General features: G+C 37.2%; 1 protein-coding gene across 2 annotated transcripts in view; it reads right to left on the minus strand.

Annotated features, from left to right (window-relative positions):
- The window catches only part of LOC125149969 (COBW domain-containing protein 2), an 80,815-nt gene that overhangs the window by 17,137 nt on the left and 38,175 nt on the right, over positions 1–25,503 (minus strand). For both annotated transcript variants that reach the window (XM_047829196.1, XM_047829195.1), the window contains exons 4-8: positions 25,352–25,443; positions 11,626–11,685; positions 9,752–9,789; positions 4,594–4,640; positions 2,764–2,850 (exon numbers count right to left, since the gene is read on the minus strand). In XM_047829196.1, the coding sequence (XP_047685152.1) occupies positions 2,764–2,850; positions 4,594–4,640; positions 9,752–9,789; positions 11,626–11,685; positions 25,352–25,443 (324 nt within the window). The remainder of the gene's footprint in view (positions 1–2,763; positions 2,851–4,593; positions 4,641–9,751; positions 9,790–11,625; positions 11,686–25,351; positions 25,444–25,503) is intronic.

The raw sequence follows: 25,503 nt of genomic DNA on the forward strand, positions 1-25,503 counted from the left end.
CGCCAAGTCACACAACCAGGTTCGTTCACAGGATAATCTCTCCGGTTCCCTACCTAGAAACTCTACCCACTCCGCCAGTCCTGCCCCTTCTGATGCTACGATGATGAGGTAAGATCCCCTCGCTAAGGGAAAACGTTCAACCAAAATGCTCGCTAAGTCCCTTTCAAAGCACTGTCCACCTGACCCATCTGTCTTTACCCCATTGCCTCCACTGCCCTCAGCGCTACTTGCTTAACACACGTGCCTTCTGTTCTGAGGCAGGTCTCTCTCTCTGCCATGTCACGAAGTTCTCCATCTTCTCTGTATAACCTCGTGGCCACTTCCTCTCAAATATGTCCACTTTCGGGGCGCCTGGTGGCGCAGTCTGTTAAGCGTCCGACTTCAGCCAGGTCACGATCTCGCGGTCCGTGAGTTCGAGCCCCGCGTCAGGCTCTGGGCTGATGGCTCGGAGCCTGGAGCCTGTTTCCGATTCTGTGTCTCCCTCTCTCTCTGCCCCTCCCCCGTTCATGCTCTGTCTCTCTCTGTCCCAAAAAAAAAAAAAATATGTCCACTTTCTTCCAACTTCCCAAACTAACGCCCTGTCAGCTGCCAGTCTGCGAGGTACAATGGAGAGTCAAAAGCCAAAAGGGCTGTAACCCACCAAAGCATTTTGTCCAAATTCTTTTCCGGGACTGCTGTACGGGGCAGGCTGGCAACAAGGCTGACGGTCAACACTGCTGATGTTAGAAACCCAGCTTTAAATAGTCAACATGGGGACAGAAAAGCCCGGTAGTAATAATCCTTCCTTTGCTGCCAAAAATGTTTGCTGCGCGATTTATGTTCTCCTTTCCAGCAACCACAATGATGCAGAGGATTTTGAAAAGAGAAACAAAATTTAGGAGACCGGTGTCAAAAGGAGTAAAGGAAGCAATCTCCATTCACTGCCTTCATCGTTCTAGACTTTTCAAAAATATCAACCATTTTTCTATTTCTTTCATAATGTTACTCACTGCAACTTGAAATTATTATGTAAACTAGGAAAAAAATCTACACTCTGATAACAGTAGCTAACGGAGCACTTACTGTGTGTCAGGTGCTGTGCAAAGTTTTCCAACACTGTCTCACGTAACATTTAAACAAAACTTAATGAAATAGGTATTTTTCCTGTTTTAGAGATGAGACTTAAGAATACAACAGGAAACAGACCAATGAGTAGAACCCAACCCAATTCCAAAGTCCATCATCTTAAATGCTAGGCATCACTACCTGCCATCCACCTGGAGGCATTATTACAGTTTTTTATAGTAAAGACTCAGAGGATATTAATATTAAAATAATATAATATGCAGAAAATATTAATTTCTTTCTTCTTCATTTAAAAAAAATTTTTTTTAACATTTATTTATTTTTGAGACAGAGAGAGACAGAGCATGAGCAGAGGAGGGTCAGAGAGAGAAGGAGACACAGAATCCGAAACAGGTTCCAGGCTCTGAGCTGTCAGCCCAGAGCCCGATGCGGGGCTCAAACTCATGGACCGCGAGATCATGACCTGAGCCAAAGTCAGATGCCCAACCGACTGAGCCACCCAGGCGCCCCTCTTCTTCCATTATTAATCACTGCAGCCAATCTCCTCATGAGCCTTACCTTTACTGATTCCATTTATAACATACTATATGAATTGGTACTAACAGAATCAAAATCCGATCGATGTCAGCAGATTATATCCATTAAAGAGGACTAATAATAAAAGCTACTGAAAGTCTCTTTGCACAAGGCATTTATTAGGTCCAAAAAAAAAAAAAATAATTCAAAGTCCCTGAACTCTAACCTCATTTGAAAAGTCCAAATGACTATTGGATCATTTCACACATATTTGAGTACCGTTCGCATTGTCCTATGTTGACCAACCTTGGCCACAGACACTGAAGATATTAAGACAAACTGGAAGACAGGCATGTTTAGTTGACAGCCAAGAAGAGAAAGTCAATGAGGGTTCAGGGAAATGAGACCACCTGAGTCAGACGAGACTTCATGGATAAGCAAGGGAGAAAAAAAGGGGAAACCAAGAAGACTCCAGACAATGGGTAACACTGCTTTAAAAAAAAAAAAAAAAAAAGGAAGGGCGCCTGGGTGGCTCAGTAGGTTAACCGGCTGACTTCAGCTCAGGTCATGATCTCGCCGTTCACGGGTTCGAGCCCCCGCATTGGGTTCTGTGCTGACAGCCCAGAGCCTGGAGCCTGCTTCGGATTCTGTGTCCGTCTCTCTTTGCCTCTCCCACGCTCATGCTCTGTCTCCCTCTCTCTCTCTGCCTCTCCCCTGTGCATGCTCTCTCTTTCTCTCAAAAATAAATTTAAAAAAACATTAAAAAAATTTTTTTAAAAAGGCAAAGAAAAACAGAGACAGTGAAGGAATTCAAGGATTGGCAGAGTGAAGGTGAGAACATGTAAGAGTAAAGAAAGGATCTGGCAAGATACATCCGTGGGAAAGTAAATCGTCCTGAGTAAAGTCAGAACTGCATTCAGGGAAAGAGTCAAAGAGAAGACAGGAAAAGGAGGATGGAGTCAAAAGACCCTGAGTATCAGTCTATGAACTTTGAACCACACTCTGCAAACAATGGGGAGTAAGTTTACATGCTACTAGTTACGTTACAGTCAATTAGTCAATAACAATATATGATTCAAACTCAACCTTGATCCTATGTATCTACAGGGCAATAGTTATAGTAAAAATATTTTGTATAGTACACTTTCGATTTGTAGGTAGTTAACACTTAAAATGTCATACCTAATGGTTGTTCTTAATTTCTTTAAATCCTCTTCTGAAATCAAGTCTGTTTTATTAACGATGATAATATCTGCCAAAGCAACTTGCCTAAATTGGCAAACAAAGAACAGATGTCAAAAGAGAAATGTTAAGAAATTGAAAACAGAAAGCCCTTTCAGATCAAATATTCGTTAAGAACTATATAGTACTCTATATAGTAACTGAATTTACTCCTAACCTATTCATCATTCTTCAAATGGATAAATGTATCCATCACTATATAAATTCAGGATTCTCATTTATTCATTCAAAAAATATTTACTAAGTGCTCTCACGTGTGACTCTGAAACTACAAATATAAGTCCCCAAAAGTATGCAATCAAGGATGATTTTCAACTCATAATTTTCTTTGTAAAGAAATGTATACAATTCAGATATTCAATATGGTAAAACATGGACAGTCTACTGACTAAAATATTCCATGTAACAGTTACCATGATTTTCAAGGAAACAGAAGACATTCACTTAACATTAACACTAAACAGTTTTTTTAAAACTACTCTTCAGGAGATACAACAGGATCCTGAGCAAATATCTTCTTCATTACAAATATGTATTTTCTCTGTAAAACAGATACACAGAAATTCAAGTTAAAGAATCCCATTGGCAAAATGCTAGAGAACAAAACAGCTTACTATAATCAGAAGTAGCAGAACTGAGGATTCTTTAAACTGTCCTCAATTCTTCAGGCAGTTTTAATCACTATAATATTTTTTCCCAATTCGAGTTTCATGCTACTTGAAGACACAGCCAATTGTTTCAAAAAACATCGTCAAATTCTCAAAAATAAACTAACTTCAATTCACTGAAAAAAGCAAGTTTCAACAGTATGTATATCACAATTCCTTTTTTGTTGAAGTAAGTGTTCTATGAATAAAGATTTAATGTGGACGTCTCAAAAGACAAACAGTTACAATCTTTAAATTGGAGGCCTTCTACGTTTAACTTTATTTTGGCTTTTATGACACTTCACTATTTCCTATCTGGCTTATTTACATTTGCTATAATAAACATATTTTAGCAAGGAAAACGGTTACAAAAATGCTTGTTCAGTCTAACCTGAAGCACACCTATACACCAAATGCAGTGTTTAGGCAGGATTACAGAACCACAGAGTACCATATTCCAAAACGACAGGGGGTGAACTGCCTGCCTGCAGTCTATTACTGATGTCTGCCTCACCCTAGCAAATCTCAGGGAGCCCCTCTCTTAAACTCAGCAGCCCACTTAGCAGCTATGGTCTATCCCAGAGTCTTTTTCCCATTAGCGAGAATATGCTTAGGGGAGGCAAACTAATTTCAATATTTCTAAGTCTAAAGACAACCCAATTAGGAACATACAGGTGTTTAAATAAAAAAAGTTCTAAATGCCAATTGAAACTATTCCCATATCTGTCCCTCTGTTGTTGTTGTAACAGTAAACATGTGACTCAGATGAATTACTATTGAAGACCGTAGTAAGTCAGCCAGCTCTTTTCTCCACGATCATTTTCGATCCCCATGAAATTGTAAAAGAACAACAAAAACAGTTTTAAATGTTCCCTTTTCCCTAGCTCCTCTCAAAGAACTGCTGTGCCCAATACTCATTTTATGCTACCATAAAAAAAAAAGTCTTAAACAAAATTTTAGTCATTAGACCATTATAAATAGTTAGCAATAATTCAATTATAGGAAAAAAGATAACAAATTCGCCTTGACTATGTTTTTATATTTCTTAGTCTGGTTTTGGTTTTCACAATAATTTTCTCTCCTCAATCAGCCAGGAATCAATATATATTTTAAATATGAATACCTAGAAGCTTCATTGATAAGGCCATCAGGTTTTTCTTCTTCTAAATGCTAAACAAAAACAAAGTTTGAAAAAAGTTACTGAGGTGTAACACAAATTCTAATGTCAACACAAGGAATTTTACTTTGGCGAATCCCTTCTTGCTTCTAATGCAGACTTCAGCAAGTTCTATGACTAAATACACAAATGCAGAATTAACTTTTCTAACTGAAAGCATTTTATTCCCCATTTGTGTTATCCTAGAGTAAACCTGAGGGGGGTTCTTTTGGGAGGGGACAGGACTTAAATTTTGTTCCCCTGACATCTCCTTTTTCAAAGGAAAACCCTCCAGATTTAAATCATGTCAATAAAAACAAAGAACATTACAGTTCAAATTTTAGGCATTTTCTTTTTTATAAAACTGTTTTTGTTCTAAACAGTCTTTATTATTTATATTTTTTAAAAAAGAGATAACTACTGAAATAACACTTTCTTAAAATCTAATATACTTCCCTCCATTCCAATCCCACACCCCATCCCCCCCGGCCGAATCATATACAATATGGGCTCAGTACTGGGCCCTTCATATTCCCTAGAAACAAAAAAGCTGTGGGAAGGACACAGCCCCAGTTCTAGCCTAAAGACAGTTTCTCATTTACAGAAACCCACACCTGAGTGATCTGGCTCCACAGTTTAAACATTTCTTTTGCTGACTTCTGCAGAGTCAAGCTAGCTCCAAAAAAAATATTTTGACCTTGAGTTAGGAGCCCACCAGGTAGTTTTCATCACTCTGGAAGCAGTTACCATTTTTCCATAATCCTACTTAAAACCCTAAAGGCATCAATGCCATAAGGTTCATCTCTGCAAAATGTTCTACCTTCATTATTTTAACCTTCAACAGAATCTCCTTCTCACAATAAGAAGCTGCCTACTGAGGTCGGAAGCAATTTGATTATATTAATGTTCTTTGTATTTGAAATCAAACTTCACAAATTCTTACCTTCTTTTACATAGTCTCACTCATCCTTCATAATAATCATAGAAAATGGCTATTCTACTCCTTTTATTTTTAAAAAATTTTTTTCTTCAAAGTTTATTTATTTTTGGGACAGAGAGAGACAGAGCATGAACGGGGGAGGGGCAGAGAGAGGGGGAGACACAGAATCGGAAACAGGCTCCAGGCTCTGAGCCATCAGCCCAGAGCCCGACGCGGGGCTCAAACTCACGGACCGCGAGATCGTGACCTGGCTGAAGTCGGACGCTTAACCGACTGCGCCACCCAGGCGCCCCTATTCTACTCCTTTTATAAAAGAAGAGACTAAATTTACTACCGTCACTGTCACAGGATACCCTATTATAGGGATATTTTTCAAAAATTGAAAACATGCTCAATAGAAGTAAACTGAACATAATTTTAAAAACTTGTGAAAGCTTTTCATGTCATATGAAATCAATCTTGTATACAGATGTTACATAAATGTTAACAATCACATAAGAGTATACTCATAAAGACCACCTAAAAATTACATTCAAAATTATATTATTATTATTATTATTATTATTATTATTAAAATACTGTATCAAAAACTGTTCCTTGACAAGAGACAAAGTTTACTATTTTTGCTAATCACTCCTGGCCTAAGGCTACTGCATCCTGTTATCAAGTCCTGTAGAGAACGAGGCTGCACCATTCCGGAAACAGCATCAGGCTCAACAATTATTTGTCGAATGAATTCTAGTTAACACTTCCTATTTGCTGACAAGGATACGTGGATGCTGTTATTTGAAATATTATATAATGTGCAGCAACAACTCCCTTTCTATTCAGCAAAATCTATTTAACAAAGGCATCTGTTTCTGAAAGATCCTGGAATAGTCTAGTTCTTTCCAAAATTTGAAATGTTTTTCAAAATATGGTAGTGTTGACCTTTTAGAAGATTTACATATGAGTTTGGGGCTCTATGGCTGTAAGCTGGTGGGATATAAAAAAAGATATGGCAGGAAAATGACGAGACTTTGTTTTCGAATTTCCATACCTAAACAGAACCAACAGTGGTTTCTCAAAGTTACCGGGGTTTTTAATGCATTTACTTCTCCAAAAGATTAGAAATCTACACTCAAAGCTAAGTAACATTTTACTACCTTCTGGCAGCCAAGGAATTATCAAATATAATAACACATTAAAATCCCCCAAATACATACAGGCCAATATATACAACTGTGTTACGAATAAGACATGTAGTCCTCACAAATAATTACAGAAAAAGAGATAGAAGCCCTGTCCTATGCCTATGTGAACCCAAACGTGAAGAAATAACAAATGCACGTTAACATTTATTTTCTCAAGGTACCGGCCCAACATTTCCCCTATGCAACTTCCTACCTTCCCAAGTCAAACTTTGCAAAAACGCTAAAACAGTGTCTGTTATTCAAAAGGACATTCTCCAATACTGGCCCTTCACTCAGATGACTTCCATTTATAGAGTTAAAAAATGGGAATTTTGATATTCTATTCTACCTGTACAGGCAAAGAAGGAAAATATTTGTAAAAGATTTTTTCAAAAATTTTATAATGTGTGTGTGTGTGCGTGTGTGTATCTGTTTGAATGTATGTATACATAACCCCAAAGGATTCCTCATGTCTGCTTAGAGACTATGGCTTTTGCTTATATATTTAAAAAGATAAAAATGATTTGGGTACTAATTAATCTAACACACCCAAAAATTTAGGATTCAGCCCTCCAACTTAGCATATGGGAAGACAGAAAGAAACCCTCTGAGATAACGCCATTGTAGACACTATTTCAATAAGGGCCGCAGAATGTCCTTCTCTGCAGAAATAGAAACAAGCTGGACCAAAAGAGAGAGAGAGACAGGGGGAAAACGCTGTTGTTGACCAAAGTGGAAATAAAGCTGGTGTCAGAGATGTCACATGACATTTAGGAAGAGCAGCGGCAGCCATCTCTTTCCAGTGGATTGATTATAGATCTAACACTATCTCAGCTTTTAAAAAATGATTATTGCATAATGTCAGTCTATTTATTTTTCCAGTCTTTTCCAAGCCCAACTGTTTTCTGAGTCAATTGTTTCAACAGCTAGTGCAATATAACAGAAGAGCCAAAAAGAAACCTCTCGCTTGACCTTTTCTGTGTAACTTCATTCATTGATTCTATTGCATTAAATGCTGTCACGTTTGTAGAACTGAGAAGAACAATGTTGGTAGCCCCGGTGTCAAGTCCTGAGAATAGAGAGCTGTCATTTGAAGTTGTCCAATTCTTTGCCCATGATTAAAAAATGAATATTTCAGATCAATGGGTGACAATCCCATTAGAGTGATAGCCCATGATATCAATTACCACTTCAGTTTCAATTTGGCTGCCTGGCCACAGGGTACCATTTCTCAGCTTTACTTGTGATGGGCTGGCTCTGTGAAGCATGACACCTTAAATTGCTGCCCATTATCCAAGTGTCATTACTTGTACTGCCTCAGAATTCTCTGAATCACAAGCAGCTACTGAGGTCAAGCTTTGCAACCAGAGGAATTGGACAAGTGGGCAAAGTCTTTATATAAAAGAAAAGTTATTTATCTGGCATCTGACTTAGAAAATCTAAAGTTTCCATTATCCTGACAGTATGTCAGTTTTGTGTAGGTATATTGATTTAATAATTTAAGAGGTTTTATCAAGGTGGCAGGAGGTTAAACGTTTACTGTGTTTGCATTATTCAGAATGTTGCTTTGTTTATTTGGCCTCAATTCAGCTGATAATGGATTCTTTTTAAGTCCTCTGCACATCTAAATATACACATAAAAGTATTCTTATAGTCATAAATATATAGAGTTTTATTCTGGGTATGACACCTTAAGTCTATCAAAAATAAAATAAAAAATACCTTAAGCTGCTATACCAATTTATCTGAAATTTGGTAACTAAGGTACATAAAAGATGAATTCAAACACGACTAGAATAAACATTTAGAATAAAGAATTTGATTTCTTTTGCTTCCTCCATAGACATTTTGTTAGAAAAAGCCTAATTTCGGAATAGATGGAATTTTTCTGAGTAAAATTGTAATATTCAGAATGTTTCTTTGATTCTTAAGACTATTAATCAATTTGGGCTTAAAATCTACAAAGAAATGACCTCCCAAACATCTCAAAATAGGGTCCAATATATAGTGGAGAATACAAAATGGACTTGAATTTTTGAATATTACATTAAACTTCTAAGAAATGATTACTTCGGGTGCCATCCATCTTCCCACATTGGGACCAGTAGGAGGACAATTTCATTGTGTTTTGCCTTTAGCAGCATTTCACTCGGAAAATTGAGAAATACTGTTTTATTTTATGTAACATGTTCTACAAATCCAACTAGCTGCATTTTATGAATTGAAGCCCACTTAAATGCATGTGAGGAACTTGGTAGTTAGGAAAACTTCACGGGAAGATGCCGTGTAAAGGAGTTTCTCTTCACGACACCTATGGATAAACCCCTGATTTCTTCAAAATAAAGTAAACCGGTTGTTTTTTAAAACTCAGATTTATTTCCAGTTTGTGTCTGATAGCAGTTTACCGAGAGAAAAAAGTTCTCATATGCTTTAGCAAGCTGGATTTCTTCCATCAAAGAACTTGGGACAGAAGTTCTTACTTGCCAACATTGGGGGTGAATCCCACTGAGGAAGTTTACATACCGAAACTGGGCCCTGTAGTATCCTTATTGCAAAATACTACACTTTCAACTTTTATCACATCAAGCCAGAGTAATAGAAAACGAATATTTAATTTAAAAACAGAACTGGGGAGGCTGGAGGTTCAGCTAAGCATCTGACTTTGGCTCAAGTCATAATCTCACGGTTCGTGAGCTCGAGCCCCACAACAGGCTTTCTTCTGACAGCTCAGAGCCTGGAGCCGGCTTAGGATTCTGTGTGCCCTTCTCTCTCTGCCCCTCCCCGACTCACACACACTCTCTCTCTCAAAAATAAGTAAATGTTTTTTAAAAAGACATAATAATTAAAAGACTCATGAATTTCATTATTCAAGATAGTTAAAAAAAAAAACCCTTTTTTCTTACATGTTAAACAAACAAAAATGCAGAGAAAACAATATAATCATCCCCATATACCTAGCTTTTAAATGCTAATCATTTAATTATTAGCAACTCACAGCAATCTTTCAACTTACTTTTAATCCATATTTTGAATCCACCACAGTTATGATACCTACAAAGGAATTATCTCTTTTAATCACCTTTATACGTGAGAATGAAAATCACAACTAACCTGTTTCAGTTCACAAATGTTACTCAATGAAATAAAGTTTTGGCTTTTCTCTTGCCAATGCTTCAGTGTAAGTCAATCCTACCATTTCAAATATGTACTGAGTGCCTAGCACCACTTTAAGGCATCAGAGGTCACAAAATAAATTTTTTAAATGAAATAAGCAAATAAGAAAGTAAGATTTCTATGGCCTTTAAAAAACTTACAATTCAAAACATGATAAGATAAATTCCATAATATAAAGTGGAATGTGAGAAATTACACAAGAAAGGTTATTGCCAGTGTATATTCATATAATCGAAATCAAGACTTTTCTTAACATTTAAATAACTCCTTGAATCTGAGACGTCTTAAGATATCTCATTCCTAGCAATCTGCACCAATTCTGACTCACACAAATGTTTTCCATAACATGAACCTAAGTTTCCAAATGGTTAATTAGTCTGGCAATCTCTGAATTTATATGCCAAATAATTTTTTCAAATGAGAACAGCAGAAGGAGTCTGATGCTGCCCAGGGAATCCAACCATCTACGTGCCATATATATTAGAGCCAAATGACTGGAGACAGTCTTCAATTTCACTTTTTGGCCTATGGAAGACCTCGTTTAAAGAAAGGTCAAGGGTGGGCAGGGCACATAGTTACTTAATTCAGAAAGTTTCTAATAGGTCTTAAATGAAGCCTCCAAATAAAACTGCCTAAAAGTGTAAAGGTAAATGAAGTAAGGGGTGAAGGGCTTGCTTAATTCTTAAAGAAAAAAATGAAAGCAGAGATATGATTCTCATACTGTATATTTTAATTAAACAACAACAAAAAAAACCCTCTCTAACATACTAAGTATGTAAACCAATAGGACATAAGAAACCTACATAGTATTTCTTTTTAGGTTTATTTTGAGAGAGAAGGCAAGCAAGGGAAGGACAGAGACAGAAGGAGAGGGAGAATACCGAGCAGGTTCCATGCTGTCAGCTCAGAGCCCGACTTGGGGCTTGATCTCAGGAACCGTAAGATCATGACCTGAGCTGAAACCAAGAGTCAGAAGCTAAACTGACTTAGCCACCCAGGCGCCCGAATAAACCTACACAGTATTTTAAAAGGAAAACCTTGGGGCGCCTGGGTGGCGCAGTCGGTTAAGCGTCCGACTTCAGCCAGGTCACGATCTCGCGGTCCGTGAGTTCGAGCCCCGCGTCGGGCTCTGGGCTGATGGCTCAGAGCCTGGAGCCTGTTTCCGATTCTGTGTCTCCCTCTCTCTCTGCCCCTCCCCGTTCATGCTCTGTCTCTCTCTGTCCCAAAAATAAATAAACGTTGAAAAAAAAATTAAAAAAAAAATAAATAAAAAATAAAAGGAAAACCTTAGTGGATGCACTAAATTGGGAGTTAGTAATAAGATCGGACATCCAGTTACACCACTGTCTGGGCCTTTGGAATCTGTATGAACAAAGTCTTACTTAGCTAACTAAACGAGTTTAAAAGTAACAGTGTGGGGCACCTGGATGGCTCAGTCTGTGGAATGTCCAACTCTTGATTTTGGCTCAAATCATGATCCCAGGGTCATGAGATAGAGTCCCATGCTGGGCTCAGCCCTGAGTGTGGAGCCTGCGTAAGATATTCTCTCTCTCTCTCTGTCCCCCTCTGTCCCCTCCCTCGCTTGCACATGCTCTTTTTCTCAAAACAAAAAAAAAAAAAAGTAACAATGCAAGGAATTAAAAATATGAACAAAAATAATCTTAACCATAACATTTTACCTAAAAACAAAAGAATATTTGCTTTTCAACTTACCATCAAGATAAATGTCGACCCCTAATTCAGCATCAACCCAAAACATAGAGGCTACAGCACCTGAAAAATATATATAATATTCATCAAATAAAAATATTTCTTCAAACCAAGGAACACTATTCTATCCATGCTATTTTAATTTATCCAAACAGAATTAGCAGGCGAACACATATACAAATTAAGTATGGGTTTCCAAACTTCTTATGGGAATTACAATGATAGAATCTTTTTCTTATTTATACTCATTTCTTCCCCTCTCCTTTTTCCTCCAAAAGAATGAATGAATGGATGAATGAAAGGAAGGGAAGAAAAAAGAAAAAAAAAAAGAAAAAGAGAAAAACAGACCAGCTCTTCTCACATACAAACCCAACACCAAGCTTCTATCAATGCATAATAATTTACCAACAGATATGAACAAATTACTTGGACAGTATGGATATGTGCACCTAGGATTTAATTTTATTTTTTCTCTCAAATGTAATAATCATACAGTTCACAAATAATGAAATCTCTCTCTTAAGGCGAGCAAAACAAAACACAGATAATTCCAAAGCCACTTGTCTAAAACAGAGAAAAACCTACAAGTCGTGTAGAAGAAAAAAGAACGGACGGTAAACCTACATACTCTATGGCATTACTAACAAAACCTTACACGAGTTAATATGGATATAAAATTTGAAGCTGAGGAAAGACAACCACGCGGCCTGATTAGCATGCCACAACACAGGAAAAAGAAAACTGACAGTAAAGAAAGTATTTGATTTTTCAAAGCATCAAAGGCGCAGTTAGCGACAGGGCTGTCTAAAAGAATGAGTGCCGGGAAAAAACAAGGGTAACTGAACTCATTGCAGCGTCTGAAGCTGTCCACCTACCCTGAGGAGACGTGGTCCCCCAAGCATCACTCTGTGTCAACAGTGAAATACCTGTCAGCTGTTTACAGTGATTACTCATGCAAGATATAGCAAGGGCCACAAGATCTAATGGTTTCCTGATACCTATTGATTTTTTCCCAAAAACTTAATAGTTTTCCAATTTGACTGAAATAGGATTTGTGAGTAACAGGGGCGAATCAATGCCTGTTCTTTTCAAGGAAATTACTTTCCCATGACAATTATTTAGCTTAGAACTGGAGAGTGTCACTCTCCTAAACGGGGAAACAACTGAATTGCCAATAAGAATTTTCTTCACTTACTTGGCTAACAACATGATTTTAATTAATGAGGGAGAAGAGAGTAAATCTCCCGTGAGTATCATTACTCCAAACAGTAAGTCATAAAAAAAACTCTTAATTTTTTTCACTCAGTAAAATTCCAGTGTTTGCAAGTCATTTTGTTGTTGTTGTTTTTTATTTTGTTTTGTTTTAACTCGTGGATTACTGTTCAGATAGCTTGAAAGTCCTACACAGGTAACGTGTGTAGTATTAAGTTGAATTACAAGAGTGTATCAGAGCTTTTTTCCTAAATCTGACATGCGCCTCTGGTGACAATGATGGGGCTACCCAAGAAAGTTCTATTTAAAATTTAGATGCAGGTGTTTAGCAAGAGGAGCAAAGATGAGAGAATAAGGTAATCAGTGGTTCCAAACCCACGGTGATTTTTCCCCCCAGGGAATATTTAATAATGTCTGAAGATATTTTTAATTGTCTCAACTAGGGGAATAAGAATGGCCTTTAGTGGGGAGAAGCCAGGGATGCTATTAAACACCCTACAATGAAGAAAAACAAAAACAAAGACAAAGGAAAATATTCCACAAGATGCACAAGACAATCCCCTACAAAAAAGAACTAACCAACCCAAATGTCATTTGCGCCAAGGCTAAGAAACCCTGTGCTAGATCATAGAATCTCCTTTATTCAAAGCCTAATATAACAAAAATTTTAATTCATAAAAGTTAAAAAGCCAAATTATATCAGCAACAACCAAATATACAACCTCCGGCGATAAATTTTGAAGAGTGACAGTCGAAATAAGAAACAGAAAGCCCTATGTGATTTGTGATAATTCTTAATTCTACCCCCACCCTCAACCAGTAACCGGTTGTAGGGAAATAGTTTATAAAATCCAAATACTTACCAGAAACAGCTTTCGAAATGGCAAGAAGGGAAATGAGCAAGGGTTAAGGGAAAAGTCAACAACCCAGGGTAAAAGTTTCTAACCATTTCCACGTTTGTGGAGGAGGGGAACACTTTCTAGGGCTCAGAACAAAATGAACTGGAAGGTCTGAAGCTGAGGACATACCCACAGCACAAGGTATGCAATATATCTTCATGAGTGGCTGGAGAGAATCCAAGAAGGGAACACTTGGTACTTATGAGAGCACAGCCCAAATGTCCTACTGCCCATCTGGCTCTCAGTCACCCCTTTCCTCTGCCTTCCCTTCACTGCTCCCGGCAGTACCCAGCATTCAAACTGAGGCCCAGAAGAAATACAAGTATAGGTGAGATGGGTAGGATATTAAAAATAATTCATCAACACCATATGTAAGACTGAATTTCTCTGAGCCTCCTACATCAAGCACCAACACCCTTGAAAAAACAATGCACACATATTACAGCTTTGAAGAAACAGAAAAGGAAAAAAAAATTGAAGAAATGAATAAGGCATAGAAATGGCAAAGAACCCATTCTGGAAGGAAACATAACCCAAGAAGCCAAAGAAAATTCTCGAAGGCTCATACATAATAAAGAACTTAAATACAATCAATTAAAAACAAGCTCTAAAAGGCAAGATAAAGTAGAATATGAAAAGGTAGTTTGTAGTGCTAAAGAAATAAACATACAGGGATGCCTGGATGGCTCAGTCGATTGACCTTCAGCTCAAGTCATGATCTCACAGTTCGTGGGTTCGAGCCCCACATCAGGCTCCGTGCTGACAGCTCGGAGCCTGGAGCCTGCTTCTGATTCTGTGTCTCCCTCTCTCTCTCTGCCCCTCCTCCACTCACGCTCTCTCTCTCTCAAAAATAAATGGACATTAAAAAAAAAAAAGACAAAAGAAACAGCCAGTAAACATATCATTACCTAATTAATTCTTTTAAAACATCAAGGAACAGAACAACCACTGGTGGAAACAGAATTACTGACAAAAAAGAACATTCAAGATGATTGAAGTAATGCAAAGAAACAGACAAAACAATTAGAAGATAAAAGATCTGGAGAACAAAAGAAAATTCAGGATGAGGAAAATGTTCCTAAATGAAGAAATAAACCTATGGATTAAAGACGATACTGTAATCCAAGAAAAACTGATAATGAATGAAATGTAGATATACCTTGATTATATTACTGACCTTCCAAAATAAAGGAAAAAAACCGTCAGGCATTTTAGATGAAAAAGCAAGTTACTTTCAAGGAGGCAGACAAAAACTAGACTTTTCTACAGTAACATTCAATGCCCCAATATAGTAAAATAATGAGGACAAAGCTCTAATCAAAGTGTTCCCTAAGGATATTGCCTCCTGCCAAGTTGTTTTTCAAGAACGAAAACATCAGGTAGCCATACTCAAACACTGAAGGAAACAACAGCATTAGAACTCAAAAAATATGTCACTCACAAATGCTTCCTGATGAAATAAGAAAGGAGAACCAGCCCGTCAAAAGTCCTAAGAGATCAAGGAGCAGTGTCTGCAAAGTTCTGAGAGAAGGAATTTTTATACCTGTCCAAGTAATCCTTCAAGTATAAAAATAAAAGATAAGCACTCAAGCAAGTATGCAAGAACTCAAGGCATACAGCATTTATATTATAGCATGAAAAGATTACCCGAGCATGAAACTCAGTCAATCAAGAGATTTCTCCAACTCAGGAATGGAGAAGCCACAGTACTGGTAATGAGGACTAAAACTGTTCAATATAGAACTAAATAAAGTACGACAAAATGTAAATGTTAGGAATCTTGACAACACAGCACAGAATACAATCTACCAAAGCCAGGAGATGGGAGTAAGTAGAAGTGTTAATTTCCTAATCTTTTAGGTCAGGGAATCAAGAAATACTCTGAATTGACACACGTAGTTTAAAAACTAACTTGTCCCATTAGTTTATGCCTTTTCTAACCTTTTTTTCCCTTAACTCCTATCCCTCACAGTGAAAAAACATTTTTCTGATACTTCAGAAATTCATTTCTTTCACATTCTTTTTTTCAATTATATAGTATTTTGCTTCTACCCATCTTTTATTAAGCAATTTATTAGATAGTGCATCTTAATGATATTAATAGTTGATCTATGGAGTATCGAATATGTGCTTGACACAGGTGGTTTACGTAAACAATACACATATTTTTTTAATAGAGGTAAAATGGTATGTTACCTTGTATTAGTTCCAGGTGTATGGCATAATAACTTGGTATTTGTATACATTACAAAGTGATCACCACAGTAAATCAAGGTACCATCGAACACCATATAATTGACTCTCTTCATTCATTTCAGCCCCCTAAACTCTTTCCCCTCTGATAACCATCCATCTGTTCCTGTGTCTATAGTTTGGTTTTGTTTGTTCATTTATTTTGTTTCTTAGGTTCCACATATAAATGAAATCTAATTTATTTCACTTAGCATAATACCCTTAAGGTCCATCCATGTTATTACAAAAGACAAGACCATCATACATTTTACATGTATATATACATACACACATACATACACACACACACACACACACAAGACATATATATACATACATATGAGACATATATATCTCACATCATCTGTATCCATTCATCCACTGATGGACACTTAGGTTGTTTCTATATCCTGGCTATTGTAAATAATGCTACAATGAACACAGGGGCACAGGTATCTTTTCAAATTAGTGTTTTCATTTTCCTCAGAAAAGACCCAGAAGTCAAACAGCTGGTTCACATGGTAGTTCTATTTTTAATTTTTTGAGAAACTGCCATACTGTTCTCCATAGTGGCTGCACTAATTTGCATTCCCGCCAACAGTGTAGGAGGGTTCCCTTTTCTTCACATCCTTTCCAACACTGATTTCTTGTTGATTTGATATTAGCCATTCTAACAGGTGTGAGGTGGTATCACATTGAGGGCTTGATTTGCATTTCCTTGATTATTAACGATGTTGAGGATCTTTTCATGTGCCTGTTGGCCATCTGTTTATCTTCTTTGGAAAAATGTCTATTTAGATCCTCTGCCTACATTTCAATCAGATTGCTTGGTTTTTTGCTACTGAGTTCTTTGTACATTTTGGATATTTATTGACTTGGAGAAACTATTTGCAACTCCTATATGCGATAAGGGGTTAATATCCAAATTGCCTTTACATTTTATTGATGGTTTCCTTTGCTGCACCAATGCCTTTTAGTTTGATGTAGTCCACTTACTTGATTTTTGTTCTTGTTGCCTTTGCTTTTGGACTCAGATTCAAAAAATTCAATGCCAAGTCTGATGTCAAGGAGCTAACCACCTGTTTTTCTTCTAGGAGTTTTATGGTTGCAAGTCTTACATTCAAGTCTTTCATCCATTATGAGTTAATTTTTGTGTATGATGTAAGACAGTAGTCTAGTTTCATTCTTTTCATGTGGCTGTCCAGTGTCTCCAGGACCATTTACTGAAGACACTGTCTTTTCTTCATTGTATATTCTTGTCTCCTTTGTCATAGACTAATTGGCCATATCTGCATGGGTTTTTATCTGGGTTATTTGGTTTCATTGATCCATGTGTCTGTTTCTATGCCGTATCACACTGTTTTCATACAAAACTTTGTAGTAGTACAGTTTGAAGTCTGGGGCTGTGACATTTCCCATTTATTCTTCTTTCTTAAGACTGCTTTGGCTATTTACAGTCTTCTGTGAATCCACACAAACTTTAGAATTACTTGTTCTAGAGGCACATGGCTGGCTCAGTTTGTGGGGCATGTGACTCTTGACCTTGGGGTTATGTGTTCAAGCCCCACAATGGGTAGAGATTACTTAAAAATAAAATCTTTTACGACAAGAATTTTTTGTTCTAGATGCCACTAGAATTTTGATTGAGTTTGCACTGAATATGTATATTGCTTGGGGTAGTAGGGACATTTTAACAGTATTAATTCATCTCAACACAAGCACGGAATAACTTGCCACTTATTTGTGACTTCAACTTCTTTCATCAATGTCCTACAGTTTTCAATGTACAGGTCTTTCACCTCCTTGGTTAAATTTATTCCTAGGTATTTTATTTTTATGCAAATTGTTTTGTTAGGCTTTTTGCAAGGATTGTTTCCTTAATTTCTCTGACAGTTCATTATTTGAGTATAGCAACACAACAGATTTCTGTATACTGATTTTGTATACTACGGCATGACAGTTCATTTATTCTCACAGGTTTTTTTTGGGGGGGGGCAGTCTTTAGGGTTTTCTGTATATAGTATCATCTGCAAATAGTGATAGTTTTATTTCTTTCCTTCCAATGTGGATGACCTTATCTTTTTGTCTTGGGTAATTGCTATGGGTAGGCCTTCTCATACTTACTGAATAAAATTAACAAGAGTGGGCATCCTTATTTTGTTCCTGATTTTAGAGCATACAATTGAGTATGGGTTTGTCATATATGGCCTTTATTATATTGAAGTACATTCTATCTATACTCTAAGAGTTTTTATCATAAATGGAAGTTTGATCTTATCAAAGGTTTTTTCTGCATTTATTGAGATGATCAATGATTATTATCCTTCATTGTGTTATGTGGTGCATCACACCAATGATGTGCAGATGTTAAAACATACTTGCATTCCTGGAATAAGTCCCATTAATCATGATGAATGATCCTTTTAATATATTGTTGAATTTGATTTGTGAATATTTTGTTGGGAATTTTTACATCTCTGTTTATCAGCGATACCAGCATATAATTTTTCTTTTCTTCTCTTTTTTGTGGTGTCCTTGTCTGGTTTTGGTATCAGGGTAATGTTGGCCTCATAAATGAGTTTGGAAGCATTCTTTCCTCTTCAATATTTTGGAAGTTTGAGAAGAATAGGTATTACATGTTTTTTAAATGTCTGGTAGAAGTCACCAAAGAAGATGTCTGGTGCAGGAGGTTTTTGATTACAGATTCAATCTCCTTACTGGTAATCCATCTATTCAGATTTTCTACATCTTCATGGAAGGCAGAAGGTCTCAAAAGATTGTATGGTACTAGGAATTAACCTACTTCATTATCATAGTAGTCTCTCAATTCTCAATTTTTTTTGTGGCATATGTCAACTTCTCTTTCGTTTCTGATTTTTATCTTTTCAAAGAACCAGCTCTTACTTTCATTGATCTTTTCTATTGTTTTTTTTTTTTGTCTTGACTTCATATATTTCTGCTCTCAATCTTAATTCTTTCATTTTACTATGAGATTCATTTGTTCTTCTTTTTTCTAGTTCCCTTAGATAGGGTGTCTTTTTATGAACTTGTCCCTTAGAACCGCTTTTGCTGCAGCCTACGATTTTGGATTGTTTTATTTCCATTTTCATTTGTGTCAAGGTATTTTTTTATATCCCCTTTGATTTTTTTCATTGACCCACTGGTTACAACAGTTGCATGTTATTTAAATTCCACATATTTATTATTTTTCCAGTTTTCTCCATATAATTGACTTTTTTCATACCAGTGTCATTAAGGACTATGACCAGTGTCTACACCTGATATGATGTCAATCTTCTTAAATTTACTGAGACTTGTTTTGTGGTCTAGTGTATAATCCTAGAGAATGTTCCATACACAGAGAATAATGTGTATTCTGCTATTTGGGGATGGTATGCTTTGTATACAATTACCCTTAAACAATGCAGGGGTTGGGGCACTGACCTCCCATGCAGTCAAAAATCCACATATAACCTCTGACTTTCCAAAAACGTAACTACTAATACCCTACTGTTAGCCAGAAGCCATACTGATAATATAAACAGTCAACTGACACATATTACTTATGTTGTATATATTATATATCCTATTTTTACAATAACTAAATTAGAGAAAATATTACTAAGAAAATCATAAGGAATAGAAAATACATTTTATAGTATTATACCACAAAACATCTGCACGTAAGTGGGCCCACAGAGCTCCAACCCATGTTGGATCAACTGTATACCTATTAAGACCATTTGGTCTTATGTGTTGTTTAAGGCCGGTACTTTCTTATTGGTTTTCTATGTGGATAACCTATCCATTGATGTAAATGGAGTATTAAAGTCTTCTACTATTGTATTGCTTTCCATTTCCTCCTTTAAGTCTGTAACATTTGCTTTACATATTTAGGAATTCCTATGTTGAGTGCGTAAATATTTTCAAATGTTATATCCTCTTGTTGGATTGACACTTTGTCCTTGTGTAATGTCCTTTATCTTTTATTACAGACTTGTTTTCAAGTCTTTTTTGTCTGATATAAGTAGAGCCACACCAGCTTTCATTTGCATTCGCATGGAGTATCTTTTTCTACAACCTTCACTTTCAGTCTGTGTGTATTAGATCTGAAGTGAATCTCTTGTAGGCAGTAATATACAAACGAATCTTTTTTTAATCTATTCAACTACTGTACATCTTTGGATTGGACACTGTATCCATTTAAATTTAAAGGAATTATTGATACGCATGTACTTCTTACCATTTTGTTCATTATTTTCTGGCTGGTTTTGTAGTCCCTCTCTCTTCATCTCTTGCTGTCTTCCCTTGCAGTTTGATGCCTTTCTTCAGTGCAATGTTTAGATTCCTTTCTCATTATATTTTCAGTATCTCTCATAGGTTTTTGCTTTGCAGTTACCATGAGCTTCACATGACAACCTATATACACACGTCTATTTCAAGTTGATAGCAACTTACGGTTGAACGTAGTGTGAAAACTCTACATTTTTGCTCCCCCATTTTGTTTCTGTTGTCCACATTTTGTTTTTGATGTCGTATTTTACATCTCTTTACTCTGTGTGTCCCTTAAGTATTGTTGCTATATTTAATTTTACTACTTTTGTCTTTTAGCTTTCATAGTAAGTTTAGAAGTGGTTAATCCACCACCTTTACTACATATCTGCCTTTACCAGCAAGATTTTTACTTTTGTATGTTTTGTTAATAGTACCTTTCCAGCTTAAAGAAGTTCCTTTATCATGTCTGTAAGGCCAGTTTAGTGGTGAACTCCTTTAACTTTTGTTGTCTAGAAACCTCTCCTTCAATTCTGAATGATAACCTTGGCAGGTAGAATACTCTTGGTTGGAAGTTTTCTCCTTTCAGCACTTTGAATATATGATGCCACCATGGCATGCTAAGCTTCATCTAAAATCACAGCTGATAGTGATTTGGGGATTCCCTTGAACTTAACAACTTGTTTTTCTCATGCTACTTTTAAGATCCTCTCTTTAATTTTTGACATTTTAATGATAATGTCTCTTGATGTGGATGCCTTTGAATTCATCTTATTTGGAACTCTGTGCTTCTGGGACCTCAATGTCTGTTTCCTTCCCCAGGTTAGGGAAGCTTTCTGCCTCTTTCATTCTATTTTCCTTTGGGATCCCTATAACATGAATGTTATTCCACTTCACGTTGTCCCATAGGCTCTTAAGCTATCTTCGTTAATTTTTCATTGTTGTTGTTGTTTGTTTGGCTGAGTTCCACTGCCCTGGCTTCCAGGTCACCAATCTATTCTGCTTTATTTATTCTGATGCTGAACCCTTCTAATATATTTTGCTATGCAGTTACTGTATTCTTCAACTCTGGAACTTGTGTTTGGTACTTCCTTACATTTTCTATCTCTTTGTTTAAGTCTGTGTTCAACCATTCTTCTGACTCCGGTAAGCATCTTTATAACCATTATCTGGAACTCTTTATCAGATAGGTTACTTCTCTCCACTTCATTAAGGTCTTTTGTCTGAGGTTTTGTCTCATTCTTTTGTTTGGAAAATATTCCTGTCTCCTCATTTTACTTGACTCTCTGTGTTTGTTTCTATGTATTGAGCAAAGCATGTACCTCTCTCAGTCTGGAAGGAGTGTCCTTCCAAAGGAGATAAACCTTATTGTTCAACCTTGCCCTAGCTCTTGGTTGTCTCTCTGAAACATTGTGATTACTAAATTAGCCTGATTTATTCTGGATAGATCCCAGTTGCTGAGGGTGTGACAAGACCCACTAGTGTTCCAAAGGGAGTGATCTCAGCACCTAGGTTCAGGTTGATTGGAAAACAGATCCTCGGGGGGACCTTCTGGAGTATGCAACTATAAACCCTGTTGACCTCCAGGCCCAGAGATCTGGAGGTGTCCCCTGAAGTCCAGCTGCAAAAATCAGGGCTTCAGACAAGCGTACAAGCTTTTTGGAGGTGCCAGCAAGCTATGGTGCGATCAGAGGACAGATCAAAGATAGTGTCTACCTGCCTACATTCCCTGAGAGCACCTTTGAAGCCTACCTCTCAGGGTGAAGCTCCAGGACAAATAGATGAGCCTTTTCCAGAGGCAGACTAGTGGTGTGTTTTAGCCTGCTACCCACACAGTGCCTTGGGTATGGTAGCCTTTCCATAACTGTCTTCCTATTACAGTCCCATGGGTCCCGGAAACTCAAGTCCGTCTGGCCACCAGGGCCAGGTGATCAAGGGGCATTCCCAGTGTGGTCTGCACTCAAAGGCAGACTTTAGCAAGGCTGCCAGAGTGCTGAGGGTGGGGCACACTCCTGCTTTAGGGATGCAGGAGGAGAACAGTGGGGGCAGGATACACCCAAGGCTTTAGTGAGGCAGGGTGACGGCTGGGGGTGGGGCACACTCATGGTTTAGGGAGGCTGTGTCCGCAGTGCCTGACTGAATTGGCAGAGTGGAAGGAGAGTGCAAAAATGGTGCTCACAACACCTCTGTCCCCAAAGAAAGTCCCAACTGATCCTAGTTCCTCCCGCAAACACTTCTGGATTAACAAATGAATCTCCTCCACACATAATCCAGTCACTTCTCAAACTGCTGCGTTTGCACTGGGTCCAGTCCCAAGATGAATGTACTTGTGTGTAAGTACCTCCAAAGGAGTATCTCAGATTCCCCACAGCCCCCCAGGTCCACTGTACACAAACCCCTTTGTTTCCAAATCCATTTTGGGGGCCTCGTCTCTCTAATGCGGGTTCCCGGGGTTGACACACCCAAAGTGGGGCATAAACCCATCCCTCCTCAGGTAAATACTCCAGACCTGTGAAACCCTCCTCTCTTGTGGGTCACTGTACCAGGGTGAAGATTTTGACAAGATCACCTCTCTGCCTCTACTCCCCATTTCAATGTGGCCCTTCCATTCCTTGTTGTAGAGGGAATTCTTCACCTAGCTTTCAGTTCTTTCTGAGCAGGAAGTAGTCCATAAGTAGCTGCAGATCTGGTGTGTCTGTGGAAGGAGGGGAAGTTCAGGGTGTTCCTAAGCTTCCATCTTGAACTGCCTCCAAGTTCTTTCCTTTTACATTCAAGTGAAACTAAATTAATATTAAGAATAGCACAAAGAGAGGCGTCTGGGTGGCTCAGTATGTTAAGCGACTGACTCTTGGTTTCGGCTCAGGTCACAATCTCACAGTTTCGTGAGTTCGAGCCCCATATCGGGCTCTGCACCGATAGCGTGGAGACTGTTTGTGATTCTGTCTTCCTCTCTCTCTGCCCCTCCCTGACACGTGACGTCTCTCTCTCAAAAATAAATAAACTTAAAAAAATTAAAAAAAAAAAGAATAGCATAAAGAATGCAATCTCATTTTTATAAAACTATCTCTGTATATTTATACAGATTTCAGAAGCACACAGAGCAGGGTTTCCCAAATTTATGAATGTATAACAATCACTTGGGGGGCTTATTAAAATAGATTGCTGGGCCTCACTCTTACAGATTCTGATTCAGTATATCTGGGATGGGGCCCAAGAATCTTCATTTTTCAAGCTCCTAACAGAGACTGATGCTGTCATTCAGCAAATGGCATTGGCACAGAAAAATCCCTGGAATAAAATTTACCTACTTTAACTTCAAGGTAGTAAAATACGGTATGATTTATTTTAACTTTCTTCTTTGCATTTTCTTAGGTACTGGGTAAATTTTTTTTTACAATGAATGTTCCATTTTTACCCAAACGATAAAATCATTATTCTAAAGAAAGTTAGAAGCAAGAAATATTAACCTGTTTATACCTACAATTTGTAAAAAAGCTTTCTCTGAGATCCTTATTTAACTTTTCCTTCTCCCTCTGAAAAGGTGAACATGTTTTACTAAACTCACCTATTCTCAAAGAAAAGTTACAGGAGTTTTTCTCTATTAAACAGCTACCATGAAAGAAATTGGTATTTGCTATTTCAAAAAGGAGACATACAACATATTTCCCAATCTTACCAAATGTACATGCTTTTGATATTTAATATCAATGTAATAGTCCAACTCCTATCATCTATCAAATCTATTAGAAATGTATGAAAATGTATGTAGTATGGTCTACTACAGGACCGAAACAGCCCAACTCAACACTAATTTGAAAACATGAGGACAATGCTATTATGTACTATTTAAAAAAAAAAAATTTTTTTTAATGTTTATTTATTTTTGAGACAGAGAGAGACAGAGCATGAACGAGGGAGGATCAGAGAGAGAGAGGGTGACACAGAATCTGAAACAGGCTCCAGGCTCTAAGCTGTCAGCACAGAGCCCGATGCGGGGCTTGAACTCATGAACCGCAAGATCATGACCTGAGCCGAAGTCGGACGCTTAACCGACTGAGCCACCCAGGAGCCCCTATTATGTACTATTTTTAAGTACAATAACCACTGATTACATTTGGACCATCAGTATACTCCAATATTTCTTTTAAACCATTATGATCCCTTTTGATTAAATTTTATTTTTTATTTTAAGCAAGCTCCAAGCCCAACGATGGGCTTGAACTCACGACACTGAGATCAAGAGTCACATGCTCTACTGACTGAGCTAACCAGGGACCCCATGACTCCTTTAATAAACTATTCCTAAACAGTACTTTTCTGTAGTTTTATGGCCCAATACCATTAACTCATATAAAAAAAAAAAAAAGTATGACTAGACTTGTAAAACAAACACTAAATATTCTGCAAACTAGGAATAAAGGTGTTACCTAAAAAGATATTTGGGTAAGAGGGAAACAGACACCTACTGTTAAAAAAAGATCAACTCTGTGTAGCTTTCAACAGAGAAGTTTATACATAATTCCACTAACAGATAAAAATTTCATGGATAATCATTAATTCCACACCAGGAAAAAGGCCCAGTAGGCTTAATTTAACTCTGTACCTAAAGACAGTATTAACAAATAAAATTATTTCAACTTTAGTAGTAGAAAAACAAAATGGTAACAATTAATTGAAAAGGACCAAGTATAGCTGGGATTAGAGTCCAAAAGCTCTTAAATATCTCTAAATGATTCTCTAAGAAAGCTGGATTAGAAGATAATCAGAAATAAGATCTCTCTCTGTACAGTATGACCAATTAAATATACGCTTATAAGTAGGATGTCTCTATTTCTCCTAAATTTCCATACTTTCAACAACTTTTGTTCCTGTAATAATTTTAAAACAATCAGCTGAAATTCAAATCCAATTATCAGGTTAAAAGTACCAAGTACTCTGATCATGATTTATCTACGAAAGAAACATGACAACCCAGTATTTTTCCTGTTTTAAACAACAGCAACAAGTTTTTGGTCTGGATAAAGATTATTATTAATACCTACATTACATATTTCTCTAATACATTTCAAATGTTTAAGAACTACATTCTGGTTATTAATAATATCATTTCTTACCAGGATCTGCTAACCCAGTGGTCTCTAATAGTATGTAATCAAATTTCCCCTTCTTCTGCATCAAATTCTCAATAGCTCTAAGGCCATTGTCCCTGGAGAATACCAAAATATAAAAAATAGTTGATTACCTGAATATTAAAGTGATCATTATA

The sequence above is a fragment of the Prionailurus viverrinus genome, chromosome D4, assembly GCF_022837055.1.
Source record: "Prionailurus viverrinus isolate Anna chromosome D4, UM_Priviv_1.0, whole genome shotgun sequence".
In the NCBI taxonomy this organism is placed as follows: Eukaryota; Metazoa; Chordata; class Mammalia; order Carnivora; family Felidae; genus Prionailurus; species Prionailurus viverrinus.